General features: G+C 41.5%; 1 protein-coding gene across 10 annotated transcripts in view; it reads left to right on the top strand.

The window, feature by feature from the left end:
* MAP2K5 (mitogen-activated protein kinase kinase 5) overlaps nt 1-19,704 on the top strand; it is a 127,579-nt gene that overhangs the window by 49,012 nt on the left and 58,863 nt on the right. For all 10 annotated transcript variants that reach the window (XR_014519054.1, XR_014519055.1, XR_014519056.1 and 7 more), the window contains exons 12-16: nt 129-190; nt 5,542-5,590; nt 7,781-7,854; nt 8,860-8,910; nt 14,541-14,612. Coding sequence is in view for 7 of the 10 variants with exons in the window: in XM_083475154.1 (XP_083331280.1) it covers nt 129-190; nt 5,542-5,590; nt 7,781-7,854; nt 8,860-8,910; nt 14,541-14,612 (308 nt within the window). In the remaining 3 variants the exon portion in view is untranslated. The remainder of the gene's footprint in view (nt 1-128; nt 191-5,541; nt 5,591-7,780; nt 7,855-8,859; nt 8,911-14,540; nt 14,613-19,704) is intronic.

The raw sequence follows: 19,704 nt of genomic DNA, 5'->3' as shown, positions 1-19,704 counted from the left end.
CTGTAGGTGAACAAGGGGGACCTCACTTTGCTTATTACAGGCTAATCCTTTCTTCTGAGTCAATATCTTTACAAGCAAGTTCCTCTCTGTTTTATTTGATATTAACTATGTTTTGTTTGTTCCTGCAGGGGGCTCTTTGGATGTCTACAGAAAAATTCCAGAACACGTACTGGGAAGAATAGCCGTAGCAGTGAGTACTTTGGGGTTCTATTTTTAATATAATAGTGTTAAATACTTAAATATTTATCACAGCTGATATTTGTAGATATAAATAACATAGGAAGATGAGGAGTGGGGGGAGAGTGAGAGTCATGGGGCACCTTGATAGCCAACAAATTTATTATGGTGTGAACTTTTGAGGAGTAGCATTAACTTCATTCTGGACTTCAGTCCACAAAAGCTTTTGCCATGATAAAATCTGTTAGTCTTCAACAGGCCCCAAGACCCTTGGTTGTTTTTGGTGCAACAGACTGCACAACTTCCCCTCTAAAAACGGGGGTGGGAAAAACCTCTTCCTTTTCTAGTATGTGTTGGAGAATCGCAAATAAGTTTGGTTTGTAATTTGTTGGAGCCTAAGAAGTCTACTTATAAGAAAACACCCTACAAAGTTTCTAAATTATTAATTCTCATGTTGGTGTACTGTAGTATCTTTAATTTTGTCAGTTTCATCAGTTGAAAGTTGTTTTCATAGAGATGTCTGGAAATTGCCATTAAAGTTCAATTTCAGTTTTTGATAATGTTGGAGTACTCTAAACAAATTCTAAAAGCCACATAAAAACCACATCTTTTTCGAACAGCCTAATAGCAATCCTGTTATATATTTTGAAACTAATGTTCCATTCTATATCACTTGTATCTTATCACATGCTTACCAGGAAGTTTTTGTCAAGTGAAACACATCTTCATCTGCATGTATTTGCACTGTTGATTGTATTCAGTTTCCGGGGGGGGGGGTAGATGTATATCAGATTGACTTTATAAAAAGTAAATAACTCACATTACAGAGTTTAGGACAGGGTGACCAAGATGGGGTCCTCCAGATGTTGTTGGACTACAATGCCCATCTTTCCTGACCAATGAGCATGCTGGCTGTGACTGATGGGAGTCTGAGTGCAACAATATCCCCCAGTGTAGGGCATAATCAACTTTATACCATCAATTAACATACATTTCTATTGGGTATTTGTGAAAGGTGTTATGCAATTCTACCTCCCATATTTGTTTTGTCTCTTCATAGCAAAACCACTATTGATCTCAACAGCCCTTTTTGTATTTGCTTAGTTTTCTGTGCAAATTCATACTGTTCATACTGTTTATCACCAGCATTCAGAGTTACTGTATTTTTCCGTGTATAAGATGCCCCCATGTATAAGACGTCCCCTATTTGGGGGGACTCCAAATTAAGAAAACACCCCTCAGCACTACCCGTGAATAAGATGAGCCAATTTCAAACCCAATTTTTTGGTTAAAAAAACCCTAGTCTTATAAACAGAAAAATACAGTATATGCAGAGGTTGCCATGTAGCTGCCATGGCTAATGGCCCTTCCTAAATCTGGTGCCCCCCAGATATTTTGAGCTGTAACTCCCATCACCCCCCCCCCCACTCATCATACTGGCTGAAGCTCTTGAGAGCTGTAGTACAAAACATTTGTAGTCCAGCAGCTTGCAGAAGGCTGCCCTTGATAGACTTATTTTCCATGAATTTACATAATCCTTCTTAAAGCTATCTAAGCCAGCAGCTACCATCTCATGGTAGGAAATTATTTGAGTTTATTAAGCAGTATATAAAGAAGGCCCTTCCTCCTGTGAGTCTTTAATGTATGGCCATGCAGCTTCATTGGGTGACCCCATATTAAACTGTTAGCACAGAAGGAGAAAAGTTCTGCTCTATCCACCCTTTTGCTATGGTTCGTAATTCTATAAACCTTTGCCCTCTTTCTTTTTCTTTTCTTTTTTCCTAAAGTGAGTAGTCCCTAATATTAAGTTATGCACTTGCACAACGTATAGGCATATAACATACAGGTACCCCAATATATAGGACCTATTTTCCCCAGAAGATCAATAATAATTCTGTTTGCTCCATCCATTAGCATGGTGTACATGAAGGTCCCAGATAGTCTTCTCTCCATGATCCATCCAGAAGCTGCTTCAGCATAGTTGTTGCACTAGCATTAGATCTTATCCCTTCATGCCATGCTGGGGATAATGAGCTGAATTCTCCAAGTCTAAGAAGAGAATGTATCATAATTTTAAAGCCGCAGCCAAGACCAGTTGGAAGGGAGGTGTCATGGGGTAGGGTGCTGCTGAACAATTGCTAAATCTGAAGCAGGCTTTGATAATTTAAGTGGTTTAAAGCAGAACAAAAAGTTATTCTAAAATGTACCATTTAATTAAATGCCTGTTTTCCACACTCATTATACATCAAGCTGACAACTGAAATCCTTTAATCTGATGCAGGCAGCTATTTAGGCTCCTTTCATTGTAATTCGCAGCTCAGCTTCATTCTCTCCACTTTAGCTGCATGTGCAAAGAGCATCTTTTAATCTGATGCTATCGCTTTGGAGCACTTGCAGATGGGCTTGTTTTTTCAGACTCGGCATGGTTCGCTTCTAACAAACACACATGCACATACTGCTTTGGTGAGAGTAAAAGTGTTTCACTTTCGCAGTCCAGAGGATTTGCACGATCTTATTAAATAACATTCATTTCTATAGTTCACTGTAAATTACAAATACTTTCTCCTCCTAGGCATTTAGCCTGACAACAAGCATTCTGGAGTAGCATCTTCAAACAGTTTTTCCAGAAAGGGAACATGTGCTGTGTCCAAGGCCAGGCAGTGGATTCATGGCCAAACTAAAATCAAATTTTTGCATGATTTCTGAAAACCTGACTTTGAGTGATTGATCTAAGAAACCTTAAGTCTCTAGTTCAGTCCAACCCTTTTGGGTCCATGGAAACATCTGCAAACAGGAGAAATTGGTGCATTCCACCCCTCACTCAACCTAGTACACACCACAATCTAGTCTACTATCTCCAATAAATGCTACTTTCATGATTAATTTCAGCAGCATTGGGGTACAGGACCCTGGAGGCACCAGGGAAGACTTGTGCAGGTGAGCCTGCAAGTCTGGAGGTGTGCATGGGGCAGCCAGGGCTATGTGATAAGAGCCTTAAAAAAACTCAGCCATTCAGCAGAGAAGGTGGAGAAAGAGTGTGTGTGTTATGAATTATGCTGCTACTGCTACTCCTGAACTCCTGACTACCTTGGGTTACAGACGCTTCAGGTTACAGATGCTTCAGGTTACAGACTCCGCTAAGCCAGAAATAGTACCTCGGGTTAAGAATTTTGCTTCAGGATGAGAACAGAAATCATGCGGCAGCGGCATGTCAGCAGCTGGAGTACCCATTAGCTAAAGTGGTGCTTCAGGTTAAGAACAGTTTCAGGTTAAGAATGGCCCTCCAGAACGCATTAAGTTCTTAACCAGAACTACCACGGTATTGGATTGGGGAGGGGAACTGCATGTGTAGTGTCTGTCCAGATACAGGATTTCCCCTTTAGCTGGGGATATGATTGCAGAAGCTCTCCAGCTGGATCAGATCAAATGTCTTGCTCGTGCCTTTAAGGGGTCACGGTTAAGTATCAACTTGCCAATATATTTTTGTGTGTTTTTCTGTCCCTTGTCCCAATTCCTTATATTCAACTGCATCCTTTCTTTAACAAATTCAGTTTAAGAAAAACTTGAATTTGCACAAGTGGATGTGATGGTCTTGCTCCTGATCTGTAAAACATGGATGGAATCCACCGTACACAGCCTTGCCACCTGTTAGTTCTTGGTGCTAGACTTAAAAACAATCTTTCAGTTGCAACCAGAAGACAAGGCCAGTGCTGTACCAAAGCTAAGACAGGGCTACCAAATATTCCCAGACTGCCTTTTGCTCGTAACTTCACATTTTTATTTTTATTTTTATTTTTATTTTTATTTCCATTCCCGAAGCAAGAACACAATGCACCGTATTTTGAGTGCTAATGTTGATTGAAGCTTTTTTTTCCTGCAAAAGATGTGCACTTAAGCTGTCAAGAGAGTGAGTGATTGATGGCCGATCTAACTACTATTTGTGTCAAGGCTTTGTCAAGTCATTGTTGTCAAATGCTGCTTTACTGAATATCACAATATCTTCTGGAGTATTCAGTCAAAATGAATTCTATGCCACCATCTCTTTGATATAATGCTCAATACCTTGCGTCTACATTCTGAACCGGGAAATGGCCTTTTATTCAGTGTAAATGAATAGCTGTGATTCCTGATCAATGTACAAAGGGTTACAGGGCATTGTTGGATCTGTAGTTGTGAAATGTTCTTTTTTTAAAAAAAGAAAAAGAAAAAGTTGAAATGAAAAATCTGCTTGGTTAAGAGTGTGCTTTTTATAAGTATTTATTCAGCAGACATGCTTTGGTACAAAAGCTCTTAATGAACTAATATTTGGTTTTTTGTCACCCTGGATGTAAAATATTATTATTATTATTATTAATTAAAAACCCAAAATTAAAAATTCAAAAATGAACAGCAATATGCATTTACATTTAGTGTAGCCTCCATTCCTTGACGTGTTGTTACAGTATATGTACAGTGAAAAACAAAGATGCTTAGCCACCTCTTATAGGACGGGATATAACTGATTTCCCTCCTGACTTGTACCCCATTTCTGCTGTAGTTTTGTGTACACTCAGCTTGAAAACAAGTGGACAGTTTCTAGTATTCGTCTTCTGCCATAAGGACTAGTCCCTTATTCACTTTTTAAAAGATTTTCAGAATTCTAAGGAAGCAACTTTTATTAGTTCTAAGAATTAAAATTTTGTTGTTTTTGAGACTTTGTCAGCGGCACATTTGAATCAGGAAGATGAATGCAAATGTGTAGAATAGCTAGCAGAATTTTGCAAGAAAGATGTTCCATGTTAAAATGCTGATCCAACAGAAAGGAGGCAACAAAAAAATCAGGTTTTTAGGGTGTCATTCTAGACAAGGCTTTATAAAATTTGCAAGGTATTTGAAAGCAATGGTACATATTTAGGAATAAAATTTACAGGGGTAAGGAAGTAAGAAGTTCCACACCCTGTCGGTTTAAATTCCTTAGCTATTGATTGGATTGGCTCTATATAGAAAGACAAGAAGAAATGCATTTTTTCTAGGCATGTGCTTTGAGATGCTTTTTATTACAGGGTGTGCATAAATATCGATCACACAAGGGCCACTTTTCTGTGGCTTCTTCACACTCCATTACAGGAATTCCAGTAAAGCTTGGAATGTACTACCACAAGATATAGCAAAGGTGATTAACTTTTAAAAAGCTATTAGTGGCTGATAATTTTGATCCTCAAAGGGAGGGAAAATATATAAAGTACACATTGATACATTTCCTCAAAGGTGACCAAAATCTGACTTCTTTTGGTTGTGATTTTTATATCATGGTAGATTCCAGTTTTAACTCTAGAAAATGAAAATCCATACCTTCAAGCATTCCTTTCTCTCTTCTGTTTGCAGGTTGTTAAAGGCCTTACATATTTATGGAGTTTAAAAATTTTACATAGAGGTGAGTTGTGGATTTGTTTTTCCATTTTTCCAGTGCATATAATTGTTTAGTTTCATAAAAGGAATCACTATGATGTATTCAAGATTAACAGGTTTCTGGTAGAATGGAGGGTTTTTTAAGGGAGCAACCTACTTCATCTGTTGCATAAAGTTAACATTTGGCTTGGTGCATATAAGCACAGTCTGGGATGGGATTCAGGGTTTTGGAACATAGCTGAAAATTGTGGGAGTGGAAATTGCTGATGATGGCTGAAATATTATAAATATCATCCAAAGCAAATGAAAAGCAATTTACATTTTGATATTTCTCTGGCCATGCACCCATCAAGAATAATTTCTCAGAGTAGTATGTGAGCCATAGAGTTGTGATTTGGCACCTTACAACAGCTGTTCAGGCCCCAGTATTGTAGTTCGTTGTTCCCTGCTTTGGAGCTGATTGGCTCCTTCTGGGTAATGACCATCACCAGCACCTCCCAAATGGATGTCCCACCTGATGTACAGGTGAGAAGTATGGCAGATGCATCCCATGGTGACAAACTTCTCTTGCTGAGGTTTCAGCTTGGCCTTTTCAACTGGAGCACCCCAATCTGCCATCAGTGGCTGATATGCATAATGAAAACTATCCAGTGTGAACCCTCAAACTGCAGATTTTGCAGAGCAGAGATAATCCTACTGATGCAGCCATCCAGTCTTTAAATGAGCTAATTTGTGAACCCACCCTTGAGCTCTTAGAATAGCCAGCAACCTCCAGAGGGAGCAGGCGACCAGGGTCAGAACAGCAGCAACAATTTGTCTGCTGTTACTGCTAATGCACAGGGGGTGGTGAAACATACATTCATATGTATATGTAGATATGTGTTGCTGCTGATAATTATCTCTTAGCAATTCACATCTCAAACAGGGTTTTGTATTTCTCAGTTTCCTTGAACTTTGGAATTCTGCACTCTAATGCTTTCGTGCAATTCAAGAGGAGAGGGTGGCTTTTGTTTTTAAAAAATATTTTGAATAAAATGGATTTTTAAAATATCTATTTGGTATTGAATAAGGCAACTGCATTCAACTTCTTGACCCTCTCCTTGACATTTTTGTAACAGCTAGAAAAGAGTTGCCCACATGCCGTTTATCCAGTAGCCTGGTAAAAAATAGCTCAGATGGAGGTGGAATGAAAAGGCATCTGTTCATCCTCCATAAGGCTTGTCTCATATAAATAATTGGTATTAAGGAAACACTTGTGATGATGGGCACATAATGTTCCATTTTGGCTCTTGTCTAAATTCTTCCACATTCAAAATGGAAGTATTAATCACAAAACAGATGCTTTGGGAGAACATTGTACACACACACACACACACACACACACACACACTGCTTTCTCTAGGTTTATTTATTTTCTTGAAGAAATAAAGGTGCATTTTTTAAAAATTCCAATAAAAATTGTGGTAGATACTATGTTGCCTGGTTGGTTTTCCGCAATTAATGAAGAGTCTTGTCGCACCTAAAAGGCTAGCAATTTTTATTGTGGCAATGTATTAGTCTTTTAAGGTACCACAATACTCTCTGTTGATTAATGCTTCTCCTCTGGAAATTGTTTCCACTATCTGTCTGTTTTGAAGATTTAGAGAAATCTCACTCTAGAGCAGAGATGGCAAAACACGCACCGCACCAAAGAGCTTATAGCTCCTATTTGGGATATTTTTGAAGAATGTAAACCTCAACCCCCAGCACAACTGCAGTCCTCCATGCCATGCGTTTAACTTAGAGGTGGGGACCTTTTTCAGCCTGAGAGCTGATTTACCTTCTGGGCAAGCTTCAGAAAGCCAAATGCACATGTGAGTGGGTTCAAGGGGGAAACTGGGTCCAGTGACTAATGCAAATTATAAGGTCTGACTCAGCAGATAAGATTGGGTTGGGTGGTGTGTTTTTTTGCAAGGCATAGCCTCAGAACAACAAGAAAAGCTCTTAGACATTAATTGGTACATAATACGATCAAAATATGAGTCCCATATGAGTGTGGATGAGCCCTAAGCCTGCAAGCACAGATGTGTGTGTGTTTCAAATAAACTTAGTACAGCAGCCAGAAAACTTTTATGTCTCTTTATAAATGATAAGCTATATATAGTAAGCTATATTTAACGAAGTGTGAATGCTGTATGGCTTTGCTTCCTTATCATGTGTTGCTGTCCCCTTACAGATGTGAAGCCCTCAAATATGTTGGTGAACACAAGAGGCCAAGTCAAGTTATGTGACTTTGGGGTCAGCACACAGGTACCTTCATTTCTTCTGCCCTTTCATCTATATCCCTCCTGTTAGCTTGTTAGCTGGCCACAAGACAAGCAGAGCCCCTTGCAAGCAAGCTTGGCTCTGCTGGGAATGGGGGATTCATCCCTTTTTTTTTTAATCTCCTGGTGACTTTTCTTCATCAGAATATGATTGTTCATTGTTTAATGACAGTAAAAACTGCTGATATTGTAATTACTACTTACGAATAGCAAACTTCATTGATATGCAGCTTGGCTCTGAAAGCGTTTGGATCAAACAAAAGGGAGGGCAGAGCGGGAGGATCGCCTGGGGAGCCCAACTGGCCCACAGTAAAAATTAATATTGGGAGCAACAATGGTGGTGGGCTTCAACAATGTGCAGCACAAATTTTAATTAATTTCCATTTTGGGCTTCCCTTGAGAACCTCTGTGATACTGACCCATGAGCTTGCTGCAATGTTGAATTGAATTGCAGCCACCTTTCCTCCCAGCCAAACATGAGGACCAAAGAGAAGGTCACTGCTGTATTATACGTTGTCAAAGTCTGTTGTCCCTCCAGCATATTTAGTGTTCATTCCAGCCTGATAATGAAGGTGGCTTTATTCACATCTTGAGCCAGCTGACAGTGGGGGGAGGAGGACGGCTGACTGGATGTGCTGAAAATAAAATAAAATAAAACCCTCCTTCCAATTGACTATTTATATCCAACTAGTTGGTGGAGCACTAAAATCTCTAAGCATCCTGTTTAAAAGAGAATTGTCTTTAAGGTTATCTGCCATAAAGTGAAATACTGTGGTTGTTTTAAATTAGGGCTCTTGTTCAAAAGGAAAGAGAGATTTAATCATTTTTAATGCCTTCACAGGCAAATTTGTTTCCTCACACACACATACACACTTTATATAATTTTTAGCTGATTTATACATGGAATGATTGTAGGTTAAATGAGGAATAATTGCCCGTTTTATTCCCACATTATCTTTATATGGCTCTAACAGGCTGTTTTGTCTGATAGCTGGTGAATTCCATAGCCAAGACGTATGTCGGGACGAATGCTTATATGGCGGTAAGTAAATGTATGCAGATACTTCTGTTGCAGACAAATAGCCTTTAGTGGGCTGCTCAATTTTGTCTGTAGTTTTTAGTTCGGGTGCTGTTACTTCTACTGTTAGGTGTCTTAAGTCTTTCTTAGTAAACAGATATGGAAATAAGGAAACTGTGTGTGTTTTTAATGTGACATGAGGAATAGTAATATAGAAAGCTAAAGTGCACATACCAAACTCCTGAGCCTGCAAGGTCAACTCATTCCCTTTGACAGATGAGGCAGCTCTGTGAGTGTACCCCATAACAAATGGGAAGCCCCATGTGCACAGGGGGGTTGGGTGTGCAGAGAAGGAGCATGTGTGGTTCATGAGAGATCCATCTAATTTGGGGGGATTTGGGTTCAGTTCTGTGCTCCACCATGAAGGCCCTGTCCGCTTCTTCAGTGTAACTCGGAGTTGTAAAAATAATGGGGAAAGTGATACAGAAATAATAGAACATTAACCCAATGATTCTTGGTTGATTCTTTTGAAGCTCTTGGGTAGGGGTAAATGCCACATGTGGGCTGTGGCCATGTAGGAAGGCAAGAGGGTGGGTGTGGATTGTAATTCTTGGCTTGCTGCTGTTAAAGGGTCTCTAGGACCTTGATAGGAAACCTCACAGGCTAAGTGAGTGCTTTCCTAGTAAGCTTTTTTGGTGCCTCTTTAGGTACTAAAGAGAACAGAAGTGTGAGAGATCAGCCTCTGCAAGTGGCCAGCAGCATAAAGCCTGTGGATTAGCCTTTTTGCTCTTGGCTGGTCAGCTGTAACAGTTGTTCCTGCCTTCTGGTGTTCATGCTCAGGTGCAGCCATCCTCTGGCTGAAGCTGATGGGAGTTATAGTCCTAAACAGCTGGAGGGCACCAGGTTGGGGAACATTATTCTAGTGCATGCCCTCATTCCGTTCCTATCTCTGATATATAGTTCAGTGTTCCAGGCATCTTGAGAATAGAGGTTATGAATATGTGACTTTTAATGGTGCTTGGGCATGTGCACAGGTTGGGTGTGCTCAAATGCTAGTCCAAATGATAGAGACTGGCCTCTGCCATTCTGGGACCCTGCCTGCACCACAGATGAAGGTGGTTCGTTGGGTTTGCCAAATGCCTTGAGCGCAGGCTCCCCCTTTGCAGGAACGATGTTATTGCTGGCACTCCATTGCCTTCACCTTTCTGCTTAAAGAGGAAAGATTTCCTGCACTCTAAGCAGGAATATGAGTCATCTTGAATTGTGAATACTGCAGATACTATTTTTTCTTTCTTTTGCAATCATTGATTCACTTCACATTTTTCTAGCAAATGTATTTGGATCACTTAATCTCCTAAAGTACAGAATGGCAAATACGTAAAAGGGCTTTAAAGGTATTGCTTTTGATAAGTCCAGCTTGCCGGTTGCCACATCCCTATCTCCTCAAAAGCTGGAACACTCTGATTTAAGCAGTGGGAGGACTTCAAACAAATTATTCTACCCAACTCCAGCTTTTCTTCTGGATGACTTTAAATAGCTGTAATAATTAAATTGTATTATTCCTTTTAATGTACAAACCTCGATTACACATCTATTTCCCAGGTGTGCATTAAAGAAATTACTTCTTTTCTTATTGTTTACGGATGACTGTGATGCATCCATCTGTTAATTGAAAAAAGTGAGGATTAAAGCTGTAAGATGTTTTGTCAGTTCTTCTGTTAGGACTGCTTTGCTGCTTGAATGAATTTGTTTCCAGTCATCAGATTTTTGATTTTTTTGTGTGTGTAATCTTGAAAGAAAGGGGGGATGCATATAACACTAGGAGCGAAGAGAGGGACAGAACTGTATCCTGTTCCATCTGGTGCACAGGAGATGAGATGGACAGATGTAACTGTTTTGTGGGCTCCTTATAGCGCCTTTGTTGTTTGGAGGGCTGACATGGGGCTGAGCAGAATGCAAACAGCGGAAGCCAATTGACTTGGTCTCAAACTAAGAAGAGCTTGTAACACAAAACAGATGCAACAGTCCCCACATATGTCTAAGCTTAACTTTGTGAAATTTATACCAGCAGTAGCTTACCTTGGATAAACACACACACACTTTTCCAAAGAGTTGAGCAGCAGCTTTTTCTTATTAGTAAAGTTTCTGCACCTTGGTTAGTGAAGGAAATTGTCCTTCCCCCACCCACTGCTTCAATCTCTCTGCTCGAGGAGGTGTTCAGAGGGGCACATTTAGTGGTGGATCAGGTGTCTCATGGCTGGCCTTCTGTCACCTGGCGTGGAAGCAGCTCAGAAACATTGCCTCAAGATGTCAAGAATGCTTCTGCCCTCCCTCTGGCCTTTCAGCTGTGGTGCTGGCAGCTCACTGTAACAAATTTGCAAGCTGGTGCCTAAGCAACATGGCTGTATGGATACTTCGATACCAGTTCCTACCTGGAATCAATCTTCTTCTTAATAGAATGATTGTTGCTTAAAATTATACTGTGAAAAAAGGTTAAAGGCAGACAAATCCCTACCCTAACAGCTTCAGATCTGAAGCAGGGATGGCAACCTGACAGTTTGATCTGCCCACAGAGCCATTCTGTTTGTTCCCTAGTGGGAACCAAATTTCAATCAAGGTATGGAGGAAAACGTGCCAGTAATTCAGCTTGCGAGTGATAACAATAAAAAATCCTCCAAAGTTGAGTGGCAGAGAGATTCCAAAAAACTGTGGGTACTGCTTTATTCTATATAATTCTGTATCCAGGCTATTCAAATTGTCTGCTAAGGAAAGCTATGCCCTGTATGAATGAGGCAAATTGAGCCTATTTGCATATTTTTTTCCTGTGATTTTTAAAATTATTTTGCATAATTTATTCTACTACTTCTAAGTTACAGAGAAGAGCAAGGGATAGGCAGACCACTGAAATATTGTGCTCTTTCCAAACTGGCATTGCTTAGCAAACGTTTGCAGCCGTAAAGGTTGGAACTTAACTGTTTTTAACGGAGGTTTTTAGGAAGTGAAATTCTGCAGCACTATTACATTCTGCGCTCTTCCCCCTTTTGCTGCTCCTATAAAATTGCAGCACACACGTGTACTTGTGCAGATTTGATGGCATTTCAGCTGACATAGCTGTCAGGTCTCTGAAACCACTCTGAGAAGAAGATTAGAAAGGAGAAAGTGAAGTGCTTTTCGAGAGTAATTTATGGACTTCTGAAATGTTTGTTACCAGAACTGGCCTAACATGAGCCCTACCAAGGTTGCCTCTGTACATGACAGAGGGGACATTATTGCCTGTCTGGAGAGCCTGGTGGCTGCCCTCAGTGGCAGGTTGTACAACCTGAGGGAAGAGAAGCAGACCTGGGAGCTCTTTGGAGGGCAGAAGCTGGAATTGGCTCTCCAGGATTAACTGCCTGTAGTTCCCTCCCCTGACTAGCTTTTCATAAAACCATAAGAATATCCCTACTGGATCAGGCTGAAGCAGGCCTCTGGTCCAGCATCCTGTTCTCAGATTGGCCAACCAGATGCTGCAATGGGAGACCTGCCAGCAGGACCTGAGAGTGCAGCAGCACTCTCCCCACTTGTGGTTCCCAGTAACAGGTATTTAGAGGCATACTGCCTCTGACAGTGGAGGGATCTAGAGTCTGACCTCCCAGACCCCCAGTTCAAGCCCTACAGTCCATGATAAGCCCTACAGTCCATGACAGGAAAGGCTCACCTTTCCAGAACACCGCTACTGCTTTGCCTTTGTTCATAGGGACTCAGCTCAGAAGTGCTATGGTCTGTTCTCTGCATGTGCTTTGCTTCTGGGAGGATTCTGCTCTCTGTACTGTCTAAAAGGCTGAGTCTTAAAGACCATTTAGGCCATTGTGTCTGTGTTTTTTACTTAACGTTTACTTGGCGCTAAAAGCTCCTGACCTGGGATTAGCAGCTGAGAGGAAGCATCCTTGAGCACGTTCGACTGGCACTAATTTGGGTGCGTTTGTTTTCTCTAAAGGCTTCTGGGTTATTATAGAGTGGAGGGGGAAAGGAGTTGTGCAAGGTGCCTGAACTAGACAGGTGCATTAACAGCACAGTGGGAAAGAGAGTCTTGTCGAGTCTTTTTATTGTTGCATTTCACACTGTACTTGACCTTGGCAATACTTAGAGCACAGCTTTTGAGTAAAAGAGCTGGCTGGCTATTTTGCGTTCCTTGCTGTCTCGAGCGGTATTAAACTTGCCGCTAATTGGTGTGAGCTGAACCTCTTTTATTTGCAGGTTGCAATGTACATTAGCTTGGGAACAGTTAAACAAGAGCTGGTTTTCTGTGGACACCCCCCTTGCTTTCTTCACACATTCGTACAGATATGCTAGTAACTTGCATAAGACAGATGACATGAGAATAGAGATGCATATGTGAGCATTGTTGGGAAAGTGATGTCCTGAGTAGCTTACGGCATCTAATTTTATTTTGATTGCTTTGTTGTCTATAAGGGTACATTTATTCTAACTTTATCAGAGACTCTGGGATAGAAATAAGTACCGTATTTTTTGCTCTATAAGACACACTTTTTCCCTCCTAAAAAGTAAGGGGAAATGTGTTTGTCTTATGGAGCGAATGCAGGCTGCGCAGCTATCCCAGAAGCCAGAACAGCAAGAGGAATCGCTGCTTTCACTGTGCACGGATCCCTCTTGCTGTTCTGGCTTCTGGGATTCAGATTTTTTTTTTCTTGTTTCCCTCCTCCAAAAACTTGGTGCGTCTTATAGAGCAAAAAATATGGTATATTGAAGGGTCCGTATAGTGAGGGCTGCTCTCAGGGCGCTCCCAGGAAGTTGCCCTTTGGTAGCATTTTTAGGGGTACTGCAGTTGGAAAGGTCAGCCTCCCCAGTGACATTTTGGTTGCTCAGTTGCAATGAGAGAATGGTGGTCCTGGCGCTGTATAAGAGCAGTCAGAAACACAAGGAATACTAGCCCTGAATAGGTGAGGCTACACATGATACTGTAACTCCATCCAGTATTGTATGTCACAAGAGTGCACAGTGCAGTTTGGCCATGCTTGGCAAAGCTACATACAACTGAGGCTGGCATGCTGCCTTTGTGGCAGTAACTGGGTCAAGCACGGTGTACTCTCTGCCAACCCATTGGCTCCTGGTTTCCAATTCTAAATGCCCCACCAACACTTTGCTGCTCTGACAACCCACCCCAGTCAAGCTGACCACATGTTTCATGCTTGCTTCCTTCTCAGCTCCACTCTGAAAAAGAGTGCTGTCCCTCAAACCCCAAGCAACTTTTGGCTTCTCACCATTCCACTCTCTGCCAGTTGTGCTGCTTGCTCAAACGTTTCCAGTTTCACCTCTCAAGTCCCACTCCACGTCTCATTGTATCCTTGTGATACAATTGCCCTCTAAAGTTGCCACTCATACTCTGATTGTGCAGCTAGAATTGTTGTTCCCTCTCCTGCCAACATAACCTGCATGGGAGCTTATCTAATGGGTCCCAATTAGGAGAGTGAAGAGAAATGTCCTTAAAAGTCTGCTTTTGCTGTTGAAATAAATTCACCAGAGTGCATGCTTTCAAACATTTTTATCAACATTTTAGCATCTGAGTTTTTATTTTCCCTCTCTAATTAAGGTTGTGTTTTTATTTCTGGACATTTCATTAGGTTCAGTTACCTCTCCCCATTTGCTTTTAACAGCCAGAACGCATTTCAGGAGAGCAGTATGGAATTCATTCTGATGTTTGGAGCCTAGGGATTTCCTTCATGGAGGTAGGTGCCTTTATATGTTTGTTTTCCAACTATATAAAAAGAACACAATTGGGTTTTGATTCATGATTCATGCAGGTTTGGGTGTTTTTAAAGAGATCCTGCATATGAATTTTTTGCATGGGGGAAATAATATGTGAGCTAAGTAATCCATGTTGATGCCCAAGCCACAAAGGATCAATCCCTTCCTCCCTTCTTTTGAGGGAGAGGCATCCTGTGGAATGGGGGCTACTAGAGGACCAGGCATCAGCATGGATAGCCCAGCTCGCACACCATTTGGGAAGCTAATGGGAGTACAGGGATATTCTTTGTGAGGGATTTGTAAACCTGTGAACTGGGACTAAGATTACAAAGTGACTGCACTTTGGAGCATCCTTTTGCATGTTGAATAGTATTTAACAACCATTGTTTAGTCTCTGTGTTTTATTTAGAAAGGATTTGTTCTTCAGAAAGAAGTTTCTCTTGAGGTTTTTATCTTGAGGTTGGAAAGACCCCATACTGACTACATCATCTTATAGCCTATGGATGGGATTTAATGTTGTGCTAAAGCCATTGTTCTATCAACCCAAGCTTTTCTGCTTGCCAGAGGGAACTGTTTTCCCCATCCTCTCCCTGCACTGTTATGCGTAGGAAGCAGTGGGGTTTTTTGGGGGGGTTGAGGGAGTGCAAGAGGAGCTCCATTGCACCAGTACAACATCTTAGTTGAATCTAGCCCATAGAATGAAATTAGATTTCACTTCTGCCTCTATTGTTGTTCCATGCCTGCAACTTGGGTTGCCAAATGTTAGGTTGGGCATGCCTCGCAGGTAAGTGAAATGGACCACTCCAGTGCCAGATAACTGGAGGGTGCAGGAAATGGGTGCTCAGCTCATGCCTAGCTTGGTCAGGCCAAAGACATGGGCCAGGTTTCTGTAACATTTTGAGGTATTGCTGTTGCAGTTAAGAGTGTCCATCTGAAGTTTTTTGGGCATGATGAGTAAAATTTGTATATCCTGGCCATCATTAATATGCTTTATGACCTGGGTGGTAATCTACTCTTAGCTGCAACCGCAATTATAATGTGGATAATTCAGAATGTTACAAAACCTGGCCTATGGCATTGGCTTGACCTGAACCTCCATCCCATGTGTTAAGCTCATTTCTTATCTTGACATACCACACATAGTTGTTATGATAAAATGGGAGGGGCCCTTTCTGCTTCCTGTTGCTAACACTGCACGATGATTTCAGATAAGTAATCTGCTCCCCCCACAACTAAATGTTTGAGTCCTATAGTGGGGATAGTTAAACTTAACACCAGAGAGCTTATGCAAAGAGCCCTAGGCCTGGATAGTGCCATCTCTTTGCACAGGGAGGGTCTGTTTATTGCCTCTTCTTGAACAAACTTCCTTTCCTCTTCTTTGCCTTCTGCTTGCTTTTCTCTCCTGAGTCAGAAGCATGGAACAATTTGTCTCTGTGTGCTTTGTTAATTGGTGTGTCATCTGCTCCTCGGAGACCTCTCCTCAACATGATCGTTGTTTTATTGAAGTGGTTTGAGTGATGTGTTAAATGAGGAGAGCAAGGGAAAATGGCTTTAGAAAGGTGAAGGTGATGCTCCAGGAAGCCATGCAAGGTCATTGCCATTGAAGTCACACTGTCTGTTGACACTGGGGTGGGCCAGGGAGCATTTGGAGAGGACAGCTGGAGTTTATGTTGGAATTTCCAAACATCCCTTTTGAGCCAGACTTTGTGTCATTGAGCTAGTGTGTTCCTTAGATCCCTTGAGTAATAAAGCTAAAGAGGTTTTCTCTGCACTTTTATTCAGAAAAAGAAAGGATGCCAGAGCTTAGAAATGTGTCAGAGTCCTTGATCCCACGTGCATCCAATGGGTTGAGTCATGAGATTGAGGCATTCTGTGGAAGCAGGTGCACTCTCTTCTGAACAATTACTTCATGTGTGTCAGGACTGAGATCTAATATTGAAAGTTTCTGGGGTAACCAGGAAAACTGCTGGTCCTAGTTTGGGCAACAATCTATACCAACCTTCCCCCACCTGGTGCCTTGCAAATGTTTGGACCGCAACTCCCAATGGCTGTGCTGCCTGAGGCTAATGGGAGTTGTAGTCCAAAACATCTGGAGGGCCCCAGATAGAGGACGGCTGATATTCTTCTGGATGGCAATAGACTACTTCTATACTGTAGATTCATTAGTCATATGGTAGGGTAATAAAAAGAGAATTGAGATATGTGAGGCCATTTGTTCTGAGCAGCTAATGCATTCTGCTCACTACTAACAGGCCCTAAAAAAGGCTACTCTTTGCATCGTTGTGTAGGGGAAAAGAGCCCAGCCTGACAGCAGTGCAGTAATGCTTCAGAGCCTGCTTGAACTCTGTTGTCAACCTGAAATTTATTTTAGTCTTCTAAGCTTGGAGCAAAATGTGTGGATCTGCCTGCTACCAAGTCAGACTATTTATCCATTTTGCTCAGTATTGTGTACCCTAAACTACCCTTCATGTTTATATTCTCAGTTTTTAAAAAGTGTGTGTAATTGGGTTGCTTCCATTTTGAAGGAAAAGAAGTTGCAGGACGCAATTGTATCTTAAATCTACTTTATTTTGAAGGGGAGGGGGTAGTAAACAGTAAACGGCAAATAGGCCTTATGCAGGTTTTGACCCAGAGAATATCTGAGAAAATCAGTGGAAGAGAGAAGGAAGCTTAGAATGTGTTACGTTACAGATGTAGATACATGAGAAAGCTATAGTTCAGTGGTAGAGCATGTGCTTTGCTTGTCAAAGGTCCCAGGTTCAGTTGCTGGCACTGCTAGGACTGGGAAGAAACATTGTTTGTCAGAGCCTTTGGAAAGCTGCTGCCAGGCTGAGTAAATGGTACTTGGCTGAATGGACCAATTGTTTGACATGGTATTAGGCAGCATCATATGATCAAACCTCCCTAAGCTACAGTTCACTCTGACAATCCCACAGTAGGAGGACTTCTGGTTTGGAAGGTATTAATTCCTTGGAGATGCAAGTCCTGGCCCAGTACAGGTTGAAAATTAAGCCTTTCACAATTTATTTCCCAATAAATCCTACTACTATTACTAGCCATGATGGCTGTGTACTGTCTCTGCTATCAGAAGCAACATCCCTCTGAATGGCTGTTGCTGGGGAGCACAAGTGGGGAGAGCTTTTTTGCACTCAGGTTCTCCCTGGGGCATCTGGGTGGCCACTGAAGGAACAGAATGCCAGACACCAGTCTGCTCCAGCTAGACTTTTCTTATACCCTTAACGTTAGTTTGGGGAAGGCTGCTTTATCTCCATGGGAAATGTTTTGGTGGAAGTGGCTGGCCTTTCTTGAAATGTTCTTGCTTCGAAAACTGAAGCATGAGGATTGGTGGGTTTCCCCCCTTTCCTGGTACTATTAAAAAAGATAAATTGGACAGCAACGAGCGAGGCATGAGGTATCTCTTGGGACCTAGTTATGAGTCCTGTAATATTGTGCTGGGGCCACTGTTGTCTCCTCTGTGTTGTAAAACCTCCCCAGAGCTTTTTGCAACGATTGTTAAGGGTGTTTTGTTTGAGCTTCTTCCCCATGCTGACATTTCTGTCTGGTCACCAAAAAGTGGCATTTTTCTAGTACATACCATGCAGGCGCAAGGTGACATAACAGCTTATGGTCTCACACTGAAAAGTGTTATACAAATCATTATTATTAGTCATCTTCAGCATTGTTATGAATAACAGTGTATTCTAGGAATGGTCTTGTGTCCATCACTGGCTCTCCATTTCTTAAAACAATGCAACCCTCAGTATTGCAGTGGTAGATCACATGTTTTGCATGCAGAAGGTCCCATATTCAATTTACAGGTAACACTGGGAAATACTCCTTCCCAAAACCCTAGAGAGCCACTGACCATTAGTGTAGGTCATTCCCAAACTTGGGTATCCAGTTGTTTTTGGACTACAATTCCCATCATCCCTGACCACCAATCTTGCCAGCTAGGGGTGATGGGAGTTGTAGTCCAAAAACAGCTGTACTGTGGCAGTACTGAGCTAGATGGGCCAATTGGTCTGATTCGGTATAAGGCAACTTCATATGGTCCTAGGTCCTGCTACTTTGTCGCAGGGCCCTGGTCCCAATGTGCATCACACTTGCTGCTAGATTCATTATGCCCAGGGCCCTAAGCTACTGAAGGTAATGGGGCCCTTTATATGTCCAGCTATCCTTTGCCAACAACAAATTGTCACTGTTTTTTGTGTTGTATATATGCTATATGGTAATTTATGGACCTAATAGTTATCTGAAACCATTTTATTTGTTTTTTATCTTATATTTTGGAAATGTACATCCGTTTTTTTCCCCCTTTAAATTTTTTGGGGGGCCTCAAGAGAATGAGCCCTAAGCTATAGCTTGTTTAGCTTATACGTAAATCCGGCACTGGTTATGCCCACCTTTCAGATTTCCAGTGCCAGGCAAAGAGAGCTTGCACTGTAGAGATGTGGTCCTATCTGCTTCCATAGAAAGTCATGGCCAAGTGTTTGCTTTCAGTTCACTGCTGGAAATTCAAGCTGGCTTGTCACTCCCCTTTTAATTCTGTGTCTGCTTCTGCAAGATAGAAGGTCAGTATTAACTAATCCCATTTAGAGTGGCATTATTTCCCCATTCTTTCTTTGAAGATTTTAAGTAGTTGTTAATTGAACACATTAGATGGATCTGGGCACATTTCAGTACCTACGGTATGATTTGTTTTAAATTGCTTTAACTATTTTCCATGCCACATTTCCAACCTTCCTTAGACTTTTTTTTTTTAAACCAAACACTATTTTATAACCAACTATCCAAGGAACCAGATAGTGATTTGATGGCTGCAAGTCACTCCATTATGGTAACAAGCAGACCAAAACAATTGAGTTACAGCTTTAAATATATATATTAATAATATAAGCTGTTGGTGCCTTGTGCCTCAAGAGAAATCTCTTAGTTCACATCAGCCTTTGCCGACCTGGTGCCCTCTGGACGACAACTCCAATCAGCCCCAGCCAACACAGCTGTGCTTGCTGAAGCAGATGGGAGTTGTAAACATCTGGAGGGCACTGGATTACCAAAAGCTAGTCTACGTCC

The sequence above is a fragment of the Podarcis liolepis genome, assembly GCF_965112155.1.
Source record: "Podarcis liolepis genome assembly, chromosome: 14".
NCBI classification, from domain to species: domain Eukaryota; kingdom Metazoa; phylum Chordata; class Lepidosauria; order Squamata; family Lacertidae; genus Podarcis; species Podarcis liolepis.
Note: the sequence above shows the minus strand (reverse complement) of the source record. Positions and strands in the feature narration are given on the sequence as shown.